The sequence below is a fragment of the Pimephales promelas genome, chromosome 12 (assembly GCF_988280905.1).
Source record: "Pimephales promelas chromosome 12, fPimPro1.hap1.1, whole genome shotgun sequence".
NCBI classification, from domain to species: domain Eukaryota; kingdom Metazoa; phylum Chordata; class Actinopteri; order Cypriniformes; family Leuciscidae; genus Pimephales; species Pimephales promelas.
In genome coordinates this window covers 33,769,359-33,787,700 of record NC_142780.1, presented here as the reverse complement: position 1 = coordinate 33,787,700, position 18,342 = coordinate 33,769,359, and the positions used below count along the sequence as shown (strand labels likewise).

Here is an 18,342-nt window from a genome sequence, read left to right as displayed (position 1 = left end):
GATAGATAGATGATAGACAGACAGACAGACAGACAGACAGACAGACAGACAGACTTCATTTTGTGTCCATCAGAAGGCTCGTATCCGTCGACTAGCATTGATTCAAAGACAAAAACGCTGTCTGTTTTCACTTTCAGATAAAAAAAAGAGGCAAGATTAAGGGAAAATCGCCAGGGAATCCTTTGGGAATTACAAGCAAGATAATGAAAAACTGGCCACAAATGTTTGCCGAGGCAGAAGGATTAAAGGAGATTGGGGAATTTGTTACAGTAACGACTTAGATGGAAATAAGTCAGAAGTGGACTGGAAAATAAAGGACTTTGGGATATTTCAGTCCGCTGGCGATGAGATCATGTCTTCATCATGACGTCCGGTCGTCATGACGGCCTTATCTACTGCGCTCACTAATCGCTGTTGACCAGTTTACCCAGAATCCCTTAAGCTCATCGATGACCTCGAGAGCCGCTTTTAGTTTCCTCGGTTTATATTTATGCTGTTTTGGTTATGCAGGAACAACTTAAATGAATTTGCTTCTGTTGTAATTCATATCTCACTTGCACACACACATATATATATACATCTATTCTCATTAAGGGATTGCAGTGACTGAGGGCGTACTGACATTTGTGCTGTCGTTTTTTTGTTTTTTTTACTTTTGCTGATAATTTACTCACCCCCATGTCATCCAAGATGTCCATGTCTTTCTTTTTTCAGACGAAAAGAAATTAAGGTTTTTGATGAAAACATTCCAGGATTTTCTCCATATAATGGACTTCAATGGGGTCCAAACGGTTCAAGGTCCAAATGAGAGTTTCAGTGCAAACTGCATACTGTTCAACGATTCCAGACGATGAATAAAAGTCTCATCAAGCGAAACGATCACTCTTTTTTTTTTTAATAACAACAGAGTTTAAGTTTTATAAGCTCAAATGCTCGCCTTGCTCTGTTCTGTGATGCGCGTTCGTGACTCTCCTGTTTGAACTCGTTCATCAAAATGAACAAATCTTTTTTCCTGTCATTTGGTTCATTCAACGAACGAAATGAGCGAATTGACTCGGGAAAAGGTTCGTTCATTTTGATGAACTAGTTCGAACAGGTCACGAACGCGCATCACAGAACAGAGCAAGGCGACCATTTGAGCTGATAAAACTTTTTTTTTATTAAATGAGCGTTTCGCTTGATAAGACCCTTATTCATCATCTGGAATCATTTAAAGCCCTTTGAACAGTTTGCAGTTTGTACTGAAACTGTCTTTTGGACCTTGAACCGTTTGGTTCCCATTGAAGTCCATTATATGGAGAAAATCCTGGAATGTTTTCATCAAAAACCTTAATTTCTTTTTCGACTGAAGAAAGAAAGACATGGACATCTTGGATGACATGGGGGTGAGTAAATTATCAGCAATTTTTTTTTAAAGTGAACTACTCCTTTAAGTAAGGCAGATCAATAATATGATTTCGATTCAATGTTGCCTTTTATTTATCACAGCACAACTAAACACTCCACTTACCAAGATTAACAATGCTTATTTCCCATAAATTTTCCATGATCATTTCTCATTTGTCATGACCAGAGCACAATGACTTCTGAAATTCAATGTTCAATGTTGACTGTGCCAAGTCATGTTGCTCTCAGCCAATCAGCTTTGCTCGGCTCTCTGAAATTGAGTCTGTAAGTTGATTTGGAGCATGAAAGCATCTGATTGGCTGCCAGGTGCGGATGGTGATTTTCCAGTTGATGGTTTTGGACTGGTCGAGTCCAAGCGTGCAGCGATCCGTCCCTCAGTGCCGAGAGAAGCGAGGAAAGGTAAATAAGAGGTATGAAATGAACTTGTTCTCTTGCCTGGAGGGTTAGTGAAGTTTTACATTTGCCGTAGCGTCTGGATACAACTTCAGAGGAGCCGCGGATGTACGGTAATAATGAGGAAACTGTAACTTCCTTCTTGAACGAGAGCAAACAGTACGGACTGCTAATTAAATGGCGAATGAAAAATAAAGGTTTTAGGTAGACGGCTTGAAATTATGGAGTGGTAAATGGATGTAATCATGTTTCAGACCGTAAATATGTTCCTGGGGCCATTTTCACAGTTTTATTGAGCTAGCATAGCATGGTGTGAAATTAAAGGTGAATCTTCAAGGTGGTTTTACATCAAGCTCTAATTAACTAGAGTGTCCACCAATCAAGAGGTCCATTGTGCAAATTTCCATTTTAATATGCTTCTGCGTTTCATATTCTGCAGATTAGTGGTTTTCAATCTTCCAGAGCTTAATGCATTTATTTGACTAATTTCTATAACCGGCCATGTTAGCTGAGAAGGGACAATGAGGACCATCAGAGAGTGAATGATTTGAACTCTGCGTGAGTAATACTGCAGATCCATCGGATCCTTTTTTCATTGCAAGCTATAACTGTTATCTGCCAGCTCTTGATATATAAAGGATTATTAGGAACACCATACTAATACTGTGTTTGAATTTCTAGGACAATAACGTAATTTTATCCCTACATTCTAAGTCACTTATTCCTTGATTTTTGTGTGAATTGTCCTGTTGGCCAACTCCTCCTGAAATGAGAGCAGAGCACTTTCCCCAGTGCACTTCAGTTCTGCAGAGTCTGCAGATTCCTTCAGATGATCATATTATGGGCTGTATATCATCTGTAAACAGCCAGATTGAAGATCGATAATGAGATCATGTGACCCAGAACATCATCCCCGCAGCCTTAGAAGCCGTGCACAGCTGCAGAATATTCATAATTCACCAAACTAGTGACAATGCTTCTGTGTCATATTTTTCATTTTGCATTTAAATGTTAAAGGATTAGTTCACTTTTGAAAAAACTTTTGCTGATAATTTACTCACCCCCATGTCATCCAAGATGTCCATGTCTTTCTTTCCTCAGTCGAAAAGAAATTTAGGTTTTTGATGAAAACATTCCAGGATTTTTCTCCATATAATGGACTTCAATGGGAACCGGATGGTTCAGGTCCAAAAGACAGTTAATAACTTTTTCAGATGCAGCTTCAAATGTCTTTAAACGACACCAGACGATGAATAAGGGTCTTATCATGCGAAACGATCGGTTATTTCAAAGCTTATTCCAAAAATGTAACTTTTCTAAGGACAAATGCTAGCTTTGCTCTATTCTCTGAGGCGCGTTTGCAACGTCACGTAATACGTAATTACGTTCAAAAGGTCACGGGCGACGTAGCCAGAAGTACAGAGTCAGTGTTTACAAGTTGAACGCATAGGTTGAACGTGCAAACTAACTCAAACGCCGTTTACAAAAAAGGAATTAAAAGGTAAAACAACGATGTCGGACGATTTTGATTCTGTACTTCCGGCTACGTCGCCCGTGACCTTTTGAACGTAATTACGTATTACGTGACGTTGCAAACGCGCCTCAGAGAATAGAGCAAGGCTAGCATTTGTCCTTAGAAAAGTTACATTTTTGGAATAAGCTTTGAAATAACCGATCGTTTCGCATGATAAGACCCTTATTCATCGTCTGGTGTTGTTTAAAGACATTTGAAGCTGCATCTGAAACTGTTATTAACTGTCGTTTGGACCTCGTTGGACCTGGTTCCCATTGAAGTCCATTATAAGGAGAAAAATCCTGGAACAATTTCATCAAAAACCTTAATTTCTTTTCGACTGAAGAAAGAAAGACATGGACATCTTGGATGACATGGGGGCGAGTAAATTATCAGCAAAAGTTTTTTCAAAAGTGAACTAATCCTTTAAGGCCTAAATTGCATATAAAATGTCTATCCATGTGGCTGATTTAATCTTAACCTAACAACTTAATCTGATGCATATTAGTAATTTTTCTCTCATAGTTTTTCTGTAATATTACTAATAAACTGAATGTGTTTTAAAAACACAACAACCAAGTTTATATATTTATTTATTACAAATAAACTCCATTTGTTTCAATCTCATAATTTCTATCTTGAATGTTGCTTGTTTCACAGTTAGCCATATTTAACCATATTCATTATTTTCAACTATATCCATTTCATTGATTTCACGATGCTTATTGTAAGCAATTAGAATCAATGCATTTTGAAAAAAAAAAACGACTATTTAAATAAAATAGATGCAAATAGTTAGCAAATTATATGCCATGATTTAGTGCAGAAATCTGACCAGTTTCATTGCATCACATTAAGTTATTAGTATATGTTAAAAGAATCAAAATGGATGGAAATTTTAAATGCAATTCATACATGTAAATCTTTGATATTTAAATGCAAAGTGATTAGAAAAATGCAACAAAAACGTTTGTTTACGTCAAATCTTTACAAACGGATGGAAATTTTATATGCAATTTAAAATACATAAATCTTTCATTTACGCCTAATAATGTAATTTTGGATAACATGCACTGATGAATTGAGCGTGCTTTCAATGTGTTTAAATGTGGTCGGCTTTGATTTTGTGTTCACTCATGTCACTATGGGCAGATACAGTATCATAACCCAGTTTATATAATGTAAACCTGATGCGTTTCCAGGTGAAGGCCCTCTGAGCGCTGAGACACTGTGCTTGATGACTATCACACAGACAATCTACCTGTGCGCTCATCGATCAGTTCTGCCTCAGTCCAGCGATTGCCCCGTCAGGGATAACTAATCAGATTGGAGATGTTGTCATAACAGAAGCAGCTGTGTTAGCGAATCAGCTCGCTCCTGGCATGACCAATTAGAAGAAGTCTTTGAAAGCGGCACGTCTGTGCTTTTGACTGCATGATTACACACGCCGTCCCTCCACGGCCTGTCCCTGTGATCATCATTAGCCAAGCAGTGTGTGTGTGTGTGTGTGTTGAAGCAGAAGTCAAACACTTCTTCTGATACTCATTAAGAATAAAACTTCAAGTTAAGTCTGATTAGTAATTTTTATTTATTTTTTGTATAATCACACCACTAATGCATGTAAATGTCACAATTATCACTTATAATGTTAGTGGTGCAGTGTATTATATTTTCTAAACATGTTGGAGAGACATTTCCCATGCCTGCTGTACAGTATATTAGCATGGAATATGAATTATGCTATAAAATGTGCAATACACAACAATGGCATATTGTAAATGCAAATTGTATTTGAATTTTAGTTTGTTTTAGTCATTTTTATGCACTAATATTTTTAAAATATTTTTATTTAGTTTATTTATTCAATTTTATTTAAATGACTAAACATTTTAAATAATTGTAGTTTTTAAACAATCACAACCATCTGTAGTGCTCTTTAACACGTTTTACTTATTATTTGAGCAGACTGCCAAATCTTAAGGCATTTTTACGCCTTAAAAAATGCTAATCAAACATTTTTACATCTGAGATGATAATGGGATGCCGTTTCACATGGATGCTGCCAGTATTTGTTCTACAGGCGTATAATTCATTTAACATGTTTTTCACTCCTTTCACTGGAAACATTTGCTAAAGAAGTTTATTTAATAATGCAATAGGAATCTTATAAGTACGCATTTATTATTAACTCTTTCCTGTATCTGCATGTTAGTGCGACGTCAGACACTTTTATTTCTGGATTTCCACACAAGTTACGTTAAGTGGCGTTGTGTCGCACTAGTTGGAAATCTGAATTTTCTGATTTGTGTGTGTGTGTATATAAGAACCACTATGTCTCACACACTCTTGCACGCCGTCAAGGCCTCAGATGCGATGAATCAATGGCATTGCTAAGCACTGGTTCTCGTTCTGTCTGCTGTCCCCCATTTATTTTGACTATGGCTGCAATGTCCCTTGATCTATCAGTTTCTGTCCCTGTATGCAGCAGCTTTCAGGTCGGGCACACACACACACATCATTAGGCTCATTGGTGAGCGTTTCATTACCAAAACACCAAAGAGTGCAGCAATAACAGGCCGAGCTTCTGCGCCTCCGTGTGTGTGTGTGCCTTCGTGACGCATCCCTCAATCAAACGATAGGGAGAAGAAAGGCGCTGGTTCAAAGCACAGGCATACGGGTTTGGTAATGTGTTTCCCTCGCAGCGGTAATGATCAGATGATAAAACCTGACGCTCTTTGCCTCCACCGGAGATGAAGAGTGAAGAGCGTTTGTGCTGTGGTGAGTCCTGTCAGTCTCTGCGGGAGTGAGAGGGCCGGCGAGTCTTGCGTTATTCTGGCCTGATGCTTGCCACGAGCAGGAGGCTCTACCGGCTCCCGCTAATTTGCATATTTACGAATTGAGCGAATGAGGCATTTTCATGAATTCAATCCATTTGCATTTATTCATTTAGCTGACGCTTTTATCCAAAGCGACTTACAATTGCTGTACATGTCAGAGGTCGCATGCCTCTGGAGCAACTAGTGTGTCATAGTGGGCGACAACCTACGTCGCGTCTGCGATGCTTCACGACATCACGACAAAAAGACTAGCATGTTTAATTTTTTAACGGTCGTCCACAACGGTTCTTTCACATGTATGAGTGTTGACCAATAGGAGCACAAGCTTTTCCAAAACACAACTTTCAAAAATGGCGAAACGAAAGAGAGACGATGGTGCTAACGTTAAAACTAAAAGTAAAAATATATAAGTGACTGAATCGTCGTGAGCAGTAAGCACACAGGAGAAGTTAGATGAGTTTGCATAGATGGGGTTTTTATTATCCACAATTAAAGGGTTAGTTCACCCCAAAATGAAAATTCTGTCAGTATTTACTCACCCTCATGTTGTTCCAACCCCGTAAGACCTTCGTTCATCTTCGTAACACAAATTAAGATATTTAAGATATTAAGATCGCTCCTGCATACAGTCCATAGGCTTCTTGAGGGACTGGCTCTTGCTGTCCTCGAAAAGTCATCAAAGACATCGTTAAAATAGTCCAAGTGACTACAGTGGCTCAATGTTAAGTTTATCAAACGACGAGAACACTTTTGTGCGCAAAAAAACAACAAAAATAACGACTTTATTTCAACTATTCGTTTATTTCTCCCTCTGCACGAGTCAGGATACTAGTTTAATAGCGTAAGCTTCTGTTATTGTACGTCACCCGCATCACACACACATGACCAGCGTCGGCCAATAGTGAGCCTACGTGTGACGTAGCTCTACGCAATCACACTACGTTAACTGACTACAGGCTCATGGAGAAGGAAGTGAATAGTTGGAATAAAGTCGTTATTTTTGTTGTTTTTTTGCGCACAAAAGTGTTCTCGTCGTTTGATAAACTTAAGATTGAGCCCCTGTAGTCACTTGGACTATTTTAACGATGTCTTTAATGACTTTTCGAGGACAGCAAGAGCCAGTCCCTCAAGAAGCCTATGGACTGTATGCAGGAGCGATCTTAATATCTTAAATATCTTAATTTGTGTTGCGAAGATGAACGAAGGTCTTACGGGGTTGGAACAACATGAGGGTGAGTAAATACTGACAGAATTTTCATTTTGGGGTGAACTAACCCTTTAAGGCCAATGAAAGGCAAAAAAACACTTTTGAATAAACAAAGTAAATTGACATGAGAGTCCAAAAAAAAAAATAATAATAATACAAATATTTAACAGTTTGAAAATTGACCTTAACACACAAGTCAGTATATTAGAGCAAGGACAGACTTATGTCCTTTCACCCCAAGCTTCCAAGACAATGAAAATACTAGACTTTATAGACCTTATGCACCAGAGAAACGTGGGCGCCGTCATCTTTAGAATATTGTCTTTGAACTTCCGTTTTTGCGGTCGCTCTGTATATTTCTATGGCATCGCTGTCGAGGAGTAATTAGCTGGTGAAGTGGATTTACTTATTGTAGAGTTAACAAAAGTTATCATGAGCATTGTAATGTTTATCATGAGCATTGTAAAGCAGATGTCCGGGAATTTTTTTTTATGAGCAATTCATTCATACTATGCAAGATGGCTATGAAATACAGAAATGGGGTGGGGCTACATTGGAACTAGGGGTGGGCGATATGGAAAAAATATCATATCACGATTTTTTTTAGGAAAATCACGATCACGATTTTTTATCACGATTCTTTTTCAAGTTGGTTTTAATATTTTGCAAGTGGCTGTTCATTACAGCCAAACTATGGCCCTATGTTAAAAACAAAGCCTTAGGTAACACCAGTGGCGAAGAAAAAAAATCTTTGTCATTATTTTCTTTGTTATTAAAAAAATAAGACAAGATAAACATTACACAAATGAATATTTAAACGAAATAAATAGTGCTTTATTTTTTCAGATGCAGTAAGTTTACAGTGGCAGTATAGCATTGAAGAAAGTAATTAAATGAACAAATATGAAATTAAAACACTACATAGACTTCACTGAATAAATTAATTCTTATTAAAGCTACTATTAAAGTTCTTAGTCAGTGATTTACTCCTTGTGTTTTTTTTTCTTTTATTAACACTAAAAGGAATTTTTCCCTCAAAAATGAAAATGGTCTTAATTTACTCTCTCAAGATGTTTTAAACCTGAATAAGTTTCTTTCTTCTGTTGAAAATAAAAGTTATTTTGAATAATGTGGGTAACCGAACAGTTGCTGGTCCCCTTATAGTTTTTTATAGGTTCTCTCCTGGAAGTTAATGGGGACCAGCAACTGTTTGGTTATCCACATTAAAAAAAATCGTCTTTTGTGTTCAGCACAAGAAAGAAATGAATACAGGTTTGCAACAACATTTGAGTGAGTAAATAATGACAGATTTTTTTTTATTTTTTTTTTTGAACTATCCCTTTAAGGACAAGCGGCAGTACAATTTATTCCTGTCGCTTTTAGACCAGCACGCGACGCGTTTAATATAGACGCATACTACACCAGATATTCTCTCAAATGTTTGCTTTCACTTTAGACATAGCCTTTATGTAAACATTGTGTGTGTTTAACAGTATTAGCATAATAAGACTCGAAAGATAACTTAGTCCAGTATTCTGGCGCTGTTTGACAGGCTTCTAGTGCCTGTGAGTGTCGGGGGTAATTTATGCGGTCAGGAAAGCGAACGTTAGAACAGCGCATCAGCGCATGAATTAAATGTTTAACCGGCAAGGCTTATGCAAATAATGATCGATCAAAATAATAATGATCGTCCACGATTAAAAAACGTCATATCGCACACCCCTAATTGGAACATACCAACACATGATTATGATACAGGGGTGGCTTAGATGACAACGCTTAAAAACAGCATGAAATACAACCTCTAGAAAACTAGAAAATTACAGAATATCATTTCTACAGTTTCAGCTGACAATTGGCAAGCAAAAGAGCTACAAAATATTTACTCAAACTCCGGATCATTTTTCTATTGACCCGGAAGTCATAGCGTCATTCAAACCCCACAGTTGCGGCAAATTTTCCTTTAGTTTACATAAACAAACCGGAGACGCCAGTACGACAAAGATGGTATGTCAAAGCAATGTTTCTCTTAAACTAAATAAACCGATACCTGTTGAAAACATGTATTGAGTGATTTTTGTAACTGACTGTGATGTAAAGCACTACCACCTTTCATTCTCAATTCTGATGAACACAAAGGAAGATATTTTGAAGAACAATTGGAACCAAACAGTTGTTTGGCACCATTGACTTCCATAGTAGAAAAAAAATACTATGTCATGTTCAAACAAAACTGAAATAAACACTTGCTGCGTCCCAATTCGCCTACTTATACTACGCCCTAAAAGTATGTACTCTTTTTGTGAAGAAAAAGTACATTTTGAGTGTGTAGCAAGCTTTTGGTACATACTACTTTGTCATCTGCTTATTGTTAATGGCTAAACGTATCTGCAACATTGAATAAATACATTTTTGTCAGGTTAGATAATGATAATTAATCACTTAAACCCCTTTATCTAAACCTCTATACACAACCGTCGGACTCACGCGTCCTCCATGTCTGTAGTTCATTTAAACACCTTTTACTCGTGTTTGTAGTTCTAACCGAATCCTCGTCCGATGCGCGATGGGTTGTGGGCGATATCAGCCGTTAAAGTATGCATCTCCACTTCGGATTCTGACCGGAAATAGTCGACCATCCAGGTCTCTTTGTAACACTCATTTCAACATACTACAATTTGGGACGTATAACTCTATTTTCGAATACTATTTAGGACGCATAGTATGCGAATTGAGGCGCAGCATTTCTTTTTTTCGATTTTAGATGCTACTGGCATGCAACTTTATTGATGTCATGAGGTCGAAAAATGTTTATGTTTGAGTAATTGAATATTCAGTGAATGCATACTGTTCTGTGACATAGAGCGAATTCTGCCCAGTGCTCAGTAAATAGTAGTGGAAGTACTCCATTGTGAATAAGTGTTTGTGAATCAGTGTCAGTGTTGGTTTGAGGGCCCGTGTGTCGTGTCTCCTGGGGTGGAGCCGAGGTAATGAGTAAGATTGTGCTGGCTGTGATGGATTGATCTGCTCCTCGCCTCATCTGAGTCTATCAATCAGTAGTGCTTTGCCTCTGTTTTCAATAGGACTTTGCCACGCTTCAGCGCCGGCAGCCTCCGGGACCTGGAACTCGTTGAATTAAAGATCATTTTCTTTCTCCTCCACCCTCTAATGTAATATGTCATCAAATCACAAGTATTGCTCTTGGAGCAAAGCACGAGGTGTTGCGTTTTTCATCTGGATTTTGCAAGCATTGATGGGACACATGAGTGTGTTTAATCTGTTTAGTAGATGTATGAAATGTTCGTAGAGATCTTTTGTGTGTTGGCTTTCATTTAGGCCGTTTTAAGAGTGTTTGTATATAAATTAAATAGGATATATGAAGAGTTCAGATGCAAAAGCCTCTAAGTGCCATTTGAAATTTTCTTCTAGAATGATAATTTTTATCAAGCTTGAGTAAGTTCAGTGATTTCACTTAAATGGCAATGATAATTACATATTAATTGTTATTTAAGTGAAATTACTGAACTTAAATATACAAGCTTGATAAAAATCATCATTAAAGAAGAAAATTTCAAATGGCATTTAGAGGCTTTTGCATCTGAACTCTTCATATATATATATATATATACAATCTAATATATACATTTATTTATTTATTGTATAGGCAATACAAATGAGATTTGAGATTTGTCTTCTTTTATTTCATGATTTATTTAGTAATTTCATAACTATTTTTAGGGTTGAAAGAGATGAGATAGAGGTGGTGTTGAGATATATAGAGATGTAGAGATGGCGTTGTGATAGAACAGCTGATAGGTTGTGACAGTCAGTGGTCCTGCTATCTTTCTCGTTCTATCACTCGCTTTCTTTGCCTGAGATGAAACCCCGACCGGGTCTGAGAGTGACAAATGCGAGTGAGCGTCTCTAGAGGAGGCTGATAGCAGTCGGCCATATGCCACATTGTTCCTAATAAGAGAAGCAGGAAATGGGACACGCCACGGATCCGCAATCACTCGGGGATCTGAGAGGCGCTGTGTTGCCCCTGTGACGTCCTCTGCCGGTGACCTCATTAGCTGGCCCGTATCGGGATTAAGCTTGGGTCAAAGATAAAGCCGACCCGCACTTTCAGATGGGCGTGAAGCTTGATTAGAAGGAAATGATGAGCGAAGGCAAAATGAAGGAAGATGAATGACTCCCAGGACGTCTGACGTGATTAGAGTTGATAAAGAAGACTGATGTTGTGTTGAGAGAAGCATCAGATCATACAGGCGAGAGATGGTTGGACAGGGCCCTGATTTGCTCAGACCGTCCGTAATAAATGAACAGATCACTTCTAACTTACTTAATCAACATCTAAAGCAAAATAGTGGCCAAAAGGGATGTATGGCCTTGGAAAATTGACATCAAGTTTTATCGAAAAATTATTCAACACTTGTTTAAGATTTTAACGCAATATAACCAAATTTTTGTCCTGGCTGTCACACAAAGAAATTATGAACGCATACAAAAATAAGAGAGAAACAATGAAATATTAAAAACAGATTATGTTGTAGTTAATGCTTTATTCCTGTAGCTTTAGTTTGTTTTTTATTTTCCAAATAATATTGTCAGATAAAACACAAAAGGATTTGTGTCTCCTTTTAAATATTTAAAAATATAACTTTTTCCTCAAATTTTGATATTTCAATATAAAGAAGGGTACTTAAAAAGAAATATCCACTGCCACTGCTGTACGCTATGTATTCTATGTATAATCCTCATCTAAAAAAAATCACACATTTTTATTTTATATAGTATACTGCATATATTAGACCGTATGCTTTTGAAAAAATATATTTTATTGGAATTTTTCCATATTTTTTGTTTTAATTAAAAGAGATTTATGAAATGTTTTTTTGCTCATAAGTCTACCCCAGTTGTTACTTGTTTATATTGAATATGTTGCATTAAATATTTCTGTGCAGGATCCAGAATGAAAACTCGCAGAGCAGACTGCCAACTGCAAGTAAAATTGGCTTTATTGAGCTTTGTGTTTAGTTACCAGATGGTGCGTAACTTTATTAAGAAGTAAAACATAACACATGGTTTGAATGGAATAGAAAGAACGATAATCCGACCCCTGCTGATGTGAGTTCCTGACTCAAAGTTATTCTAAAGAAAACTTTTGACATCACACTTTTTTTTACTCTGTAAATGACTAAACACGTCCTTGTTTTTTTTATTTTTTTTTTACTTTAAATAATGCGAGTGGTTCAGTGAATTTGATGAAATTTTCACACACCCCCATCACTCGGCTCTGGTATCAGATCATACGATCAGGCTGCGAGGTTCATGTGTTCTCCGAGCTCATCACACAACACTTCCTACATTATTTGTGCTGACTCTCTTCGGTCTCGACTCGGACTTGACTCTTTGGTCTCGGTCTCGACAAAGACTCGACTCTCTTTGGTCTCGACACAGACTCGACTCTCTTTGCTCTCGGTCTCAACTCTCTTTGGTCTCGGTCTCGACTCAGACTCGACTCTCTTCAGTCTCGGTCTCAACTCTCTTCGGTCTCAATCTCGACTCGGACTCCATTCTCTTCGGTCTTGGTCTCGACTCTTTGGTCTTGGTCTCGACTCGGCCTCGACTCTCTTTGGTCTCGGTCTCGACTCGGACTCGACTCTCTTTGGTCTCGGACTCGACTCTCTTTGGTCTCAGACTCGACTCTTTTTGGTCTCGGTCTCGACTCGGACTCGACTCTCTTCGGTCTCGACTCGGACTCGACTCTCTTTGGTCTCAGTCTCGACTCGGACTCGACTCTCTTTGGTCTCGGCCTCAACTCTCTTCTGTCTCGGTCTCGACTCGGACTTGACTCTCTTCAGTCTCTGTCTCAACTCGGACTCGACTCTATTTGGTCTCGGTCTTGACTCGGACTCGACTCTCTTTGGTCTCGGACTCGACTCTCTTTGGTCTCAGACTCGACTCTCTTTGGTCTCGACTCGGACTCGACTCTCTTCGGTCTCGACTCGGACTTGACTCTCTTTGGTCTCAGTCTCGACTCGGACTCGACTCTCTTTGGTCACAGTCTCGACACAGACTCGACTCTCTTTGGTCTCGGCCTCAACTCTCTTCTGTCTCAGTCTCGACTCAGACTTGACTCTCTTCAGTCTCGGTCTTGACTCGGACTCGACTCTATTTGGTCTCGACTCGGACTCGACTCTCTTTGGTCTCGGTCTCGTCTCGGACTCGATTCTCTTTGGTCTCGGTCTCGACTCAGACTCGACTCTCTTTGGTCTCGACTCGGACTCGACTCTCTTTAGTCTCGGACTCGACTCGGACTCGACTCTCTTTGGTCTCGACTCGGACTCGACTCTCTTTAGTCTCGGACTCGACTCGGAGTCGAGTGAGCTGGTCTCGACTACAACACTGGTTCAAACTGACATGATGTCTAAACACACACTGGCAGCAGCTCCTTCACCAGAGTTTTCCTGCAGGGGACTGAAGACTTTCCAGTTATTTTCACTAGTAAGATCTGTTATTTGTTAGAGCTCTTAGACCCATTGGAGTTGTTCCCACACTCACTTTGGTTTTGCTGGTGTTTTTGTGCAGCATGGCACTTTGTAACATGCAGCATTGCTCATAGTTGCATCACATTATCGCACTGGCACACGATGCCTAAGGCTCCGATTTACGCTGCGTCTTATTTGCACCCAAGTTTGTCAAAATCCTTCCCCTGCTACAGTATTTCTAGGGAGGTCATGGGAAAGGCTGTGGCCTGTGGGTGTTGGTTTTTCATTTCATTTTCACAGTTCTTAAGCTCCTAATTGAAATGCTCATTAAACGTGTAGCAGCAGGGATTTCGCATCAGAGGTTTAAGAGTTGACACACTGCGTGCATTGCGAGATTGAAGCGTATCTTGCAAGGCTGTTTTTATTGCCTCATTCGTCCCCATCGGAGGGAGGGAATATTTCATTGTTTGTCAACGTCACCTACATATAATGTGCTTTTCATCCACTGCCTCCCTGCGCTTTCCTGAAGCAATAAAGACCTTGTTTTGTGCACGACAGTTTGTGTATTTTCTACATTAAAGGGGCTGAAGCCAGAGCAATCTCCTTTAAGGTCGAGTGAATTAAATGAAAGCCTCCGAATATTTTTAATTAAGGATGTGAAGAGAATTTAATAACTTCAAATTAAATGCAGCTGAAGCTCTGGTGTTGTGGGGATGTGTGTGTTTTGCAGCTGCAGACTCGCCGCCTTTAGTTTGCTTGCGCTACAATAAAAGATCAGTTCATCATTCTGCAGCGTCATCTGAACCTGAATAAATAGACATGTGAATCCCAGAGAGCAACATGGTTTCGCCCCGATCGCGTGGAATACACTTTTTTAAGTCGTGACATCTCAATAATTTCATGTATTGTGTTTGCAGGTGGTCTTCGAGGGGCTTCTATTGTGGATTCTCTGGACACGCTGTACATCATGGGTCTGATGGAGGAGTATGAAGAAGCAAAGGAATGGGTCCAAAACAGCCTGGACCTGAACTCGGTGAGCAAACGGTGTTGGTTGGGAATCACTATTCCTCTGTGGGTTAGCAGCTCTGGAAAGACTGTCAATCTTGGGCTGTCTAAAGCACTTGTGTAGAAGACTTCTATTGATCAGATGCTGTGCTGGAATCAATTGTTTCTTTTAACCAACATCTAGTCCAGGGAACGGAGACAGTTTTTTTTCCAAATCAAACATTCGTGAGTGGATGAAAGGCCTCCGTTTGGTGTTGACTGGGCTAGTTCTTTCAAAGTGCGCTAATTCCGTGGATTGAAAGAAAGACGAGAAGTGTCATCCTCTGATAAGAGACATCTGCAGCGGGCTGAGGGCACAGGGGTTACTCTCTGAGGGACAGTTCTGAGGGAAAATTTAATTAAATGTGTTGGTTGCTAGGGTGTTGCTAGGATACACGATTGTTGTGGTTATTTGCTATGGCATAGACCTTATTCAGAGCAGCGCCATGACAGGTATGAAAGTGAGGCTGTGTGGGATAGACTTACCGTGTTTCCAATGGCATCCGCTGTAAAAAGCCTAGATTACTTACAATTTTCCACAGCTTATATTGTCGGGAGTTTTTTGTCAACTATAATTTCTTGGAAAGATATTTTTCCAGTGTTTCATGAGCAGAACAAAAGCCTGTTAAATGGTTGCTTAGGTGTTCTGAAAGGTTTCTAGGGTGTTGTTAAGATGAGGATACTGTGTTTGTTGCGATGAGATGCAGCTATAAAAATTAAATTAATTACTTTAAAAAAAAAATAACATCACTGAATTTACTTAAGCTGGAATGTGACGCTATTTTCTTCTGGAAACAAACTTTTTTACATTATTTTCCTGTTATCTCTGTAAAGCTGCTTTGAAACACTCTGTATTGTAAAATGCGGTATATAAATAAATGTGACTTGACTAAGTTGTTGCTTTGTTTTATTTTGGTTTGCTTTCTGGTGTTTTGATGTCCTGAATGGTTGCTAGGGTGTTCCTATGATACTAGGATGTGGTGGGTAGTTGCTAGGCTGTTTCTAAGTTGTTGCTTATTTGTTCTGAATGGTTGCTAGGGCATTGTTAAAACAGAAGGATATTGTGTTGATTTGTTTTATTTTTGCTTTGAATTGTTGCTAGGGTGTTCCTAGCATACTGATGGGGGCTCGTCCGGGTAGTTGCTAAGATGTTGTTAAGTGGTTCCTTAGTTGTTTTGAATGTTTTTTTAGGGTGTTGTTAAAAAACTAGAATGTTGTGGATAGTTGTTTTGATGTTCTGAATGGTTGCTAGGGTGTTGCTAGAATACTAGGATGTGGTCGGTAGTTGCTAAGCTGTTGCTAAATGGTTACTTAGGTTTCTGAATGATTGATAGGGTGTTGCTAGGAGACTAGGAGTTGTCGGTAGTTGTGGTTATCATTGCTATGTGGTTTAGTGTTCTGGGTAGTTGCTTAATGGTGCTTATAAGCCCACCCTTACATTTGTCGAAATTAATTAATATTTCGAAATTATTATTTTTTTTTTCCAGATCGGTGGGTAAAATAAAGCTGATGTAGCTGTGTATAAAAAAAAAATCACATTGGATGCTTGCTGTCTAGAAAATAGGGTCATCTAGTTTAGTTGGTTAATCTGGACACTTTTCTACTTTGACATCAAGAAGTTTGACTTTCATAACTCTTGATACTGAGATTTTTGACAGTGTAAAACGGCTTGTTAAAATCTGTCATTCGTCTGCTGTCATTGCTCAAGCAAAACGGTTTTATTGCATTCTGATGCACAGTGGCAAACTGCTCTGATTTATCCTGAAGGTTTTTTGGCAGATCATTAAAGGCACCAGTGGTATTTTGAATGTTGTGCTAGTGAGAGGCCCAGTGGTGCATATGAATGATGCATTCTGATTGGTCTTTCCAAGTGTATGAATAACTCATAAACATGTTCAGACACACAACACATACTGTGGAGTATTTCCAGAAATATTACGGTTATTCTACCACAGCCCATAAAATGAAATCCTTAAAATATATTTCATCTTTTCAACTTTCATTTTATGGACCATGGTGGAAAAATGTATTTCTTGTCCATTTCCATAATTGACCCTAAAGTCTCCAGATAGGGGCTGAAGAAGCAGCTTATACAATCTAAAGAAATGTATGAAATGCTATTCAGTTAATTGTTCTTTCTGTTAGTTTAATTAAAAAACGCAATCATGAACTGAAAGGGTGACAGTTCTCAATTTCTGAATTTGGTTTCAACCCAAATTTGGGTCAAATATGGACAAACCCAAACCCAAATTAAAACATTTACAGTTGAAAGTTGAAGTTGGGTTATAATTTGAAATGACATTTTTAACCCAACATTTGGGTTTGTCCATATTTCACCCAAATTTGGGGTAAAACAACCCAGCATTGTTTAGAGCGCATGTAGAGTTGTGCAATAGTTAGATCACTGTGATGAAAGTCCTGCAGATCTCTTTCCATCACATCATGAGTCCAGTGGTGGTGGAGTTGCAGTGTCTGAGGTGTTTGGTGGCAAGGGAGGGCAGTGTCTGTCATGAAGACACACAGTCTAGATTTACTCTGCACACTTTGTCAGCTTCATCCGTCACTCCCCGCACGCTTTCAATCAATCTCTTGCCGAGTCTTCTTTTATTACTCTTTAGCTGAGCATTTGCTCACTGATGGATCAGCACGAGACCGCCCTGCTCTGACTAGGAAGAGGTTTTCTAATCTAAGTAGAAGATGGCAGCTGATGCTTCTGTATCAGTGAGGAAATGACTTATAGTCAACAACTCCAAAGTTTCGAGATTGACCGATATATCAGGCAGACCAATCAATCGCCCGGCGTGTGAGATGAGCATTAGGAGGCCAGTCCGAGACCATGGACACTGGTCTATATATCAGTCATATAAATCAGTCAAATAGAGTCTCTTCAGAATTCATTTTGATTAGTTTTACGATCTCTGTATGAACTTTCTGAAGCGTCAGTGGTCAATGGAGGGTCAGAAAGCTCTCAGATCTCATCAAAAAGATCTTCATTTGTGCTTTGAATGAAGACGGGTTTGGATAGAAATTCTTACGTCAGAATTTTAGGACAGACAATAGATAAACTGTTTCAGTGAAATTTGACGTTGAAAGTGATGATAACTTTGTTTTGAAATGAGGGAAGTTTATTTGAGCACTTCACCGATCACTCAGGCTGGAGACGAGAAAGAAAAAATCCACACCTCAGCAGTTCTTCCGTCTCTTAATTCACTCCTCCGCCGACCCGCTCCACGCTACCAATCAGACTCTTAAGTGGCTCGTTACATTTCTTGTGCTTTCCTGAGATGTTTGTTGCTCATAAATATGGATATATGTATAACTCAGTCTGCAGTCTAAGTGTCATGTGGTAGTCAGACGTTTGATGTTCAATGGGAATATCTATCTATCTATCTATCTATCTATCTATCTATCTATCTATCTATCTATCTATCTATCTATCTATCTATCTAT

The 18,342-nt window shown here is 38.9% G+C and overlaps 1 protein-coding gene across 2 annotated transcripts in view; it reads left to right on the top strand.

The window, feature by feature from the left end:
- The window catches only part of LOC120491116 (mannosyl-oligosaccharide 1,2-alpha-mannosidase IA), a 239,765-nt gene that overhangs the window by 134,267 nt on the left and 87,156 nt on the right, over positions 1-18,342 (top strand). For both annotated transcript variants that reach the window (XM_039688718.2, XM_039688719.2), the window contains exon 3: positions 14,766-14,881. In XM_039688718.2, coding sequence (XP_039544652.2) covers positions 14,766-14,881 — 116 coding nt within the window. The remainder of the gene's footprint in view (positions 1-14,765; positions 14,882-18,342) is intronic.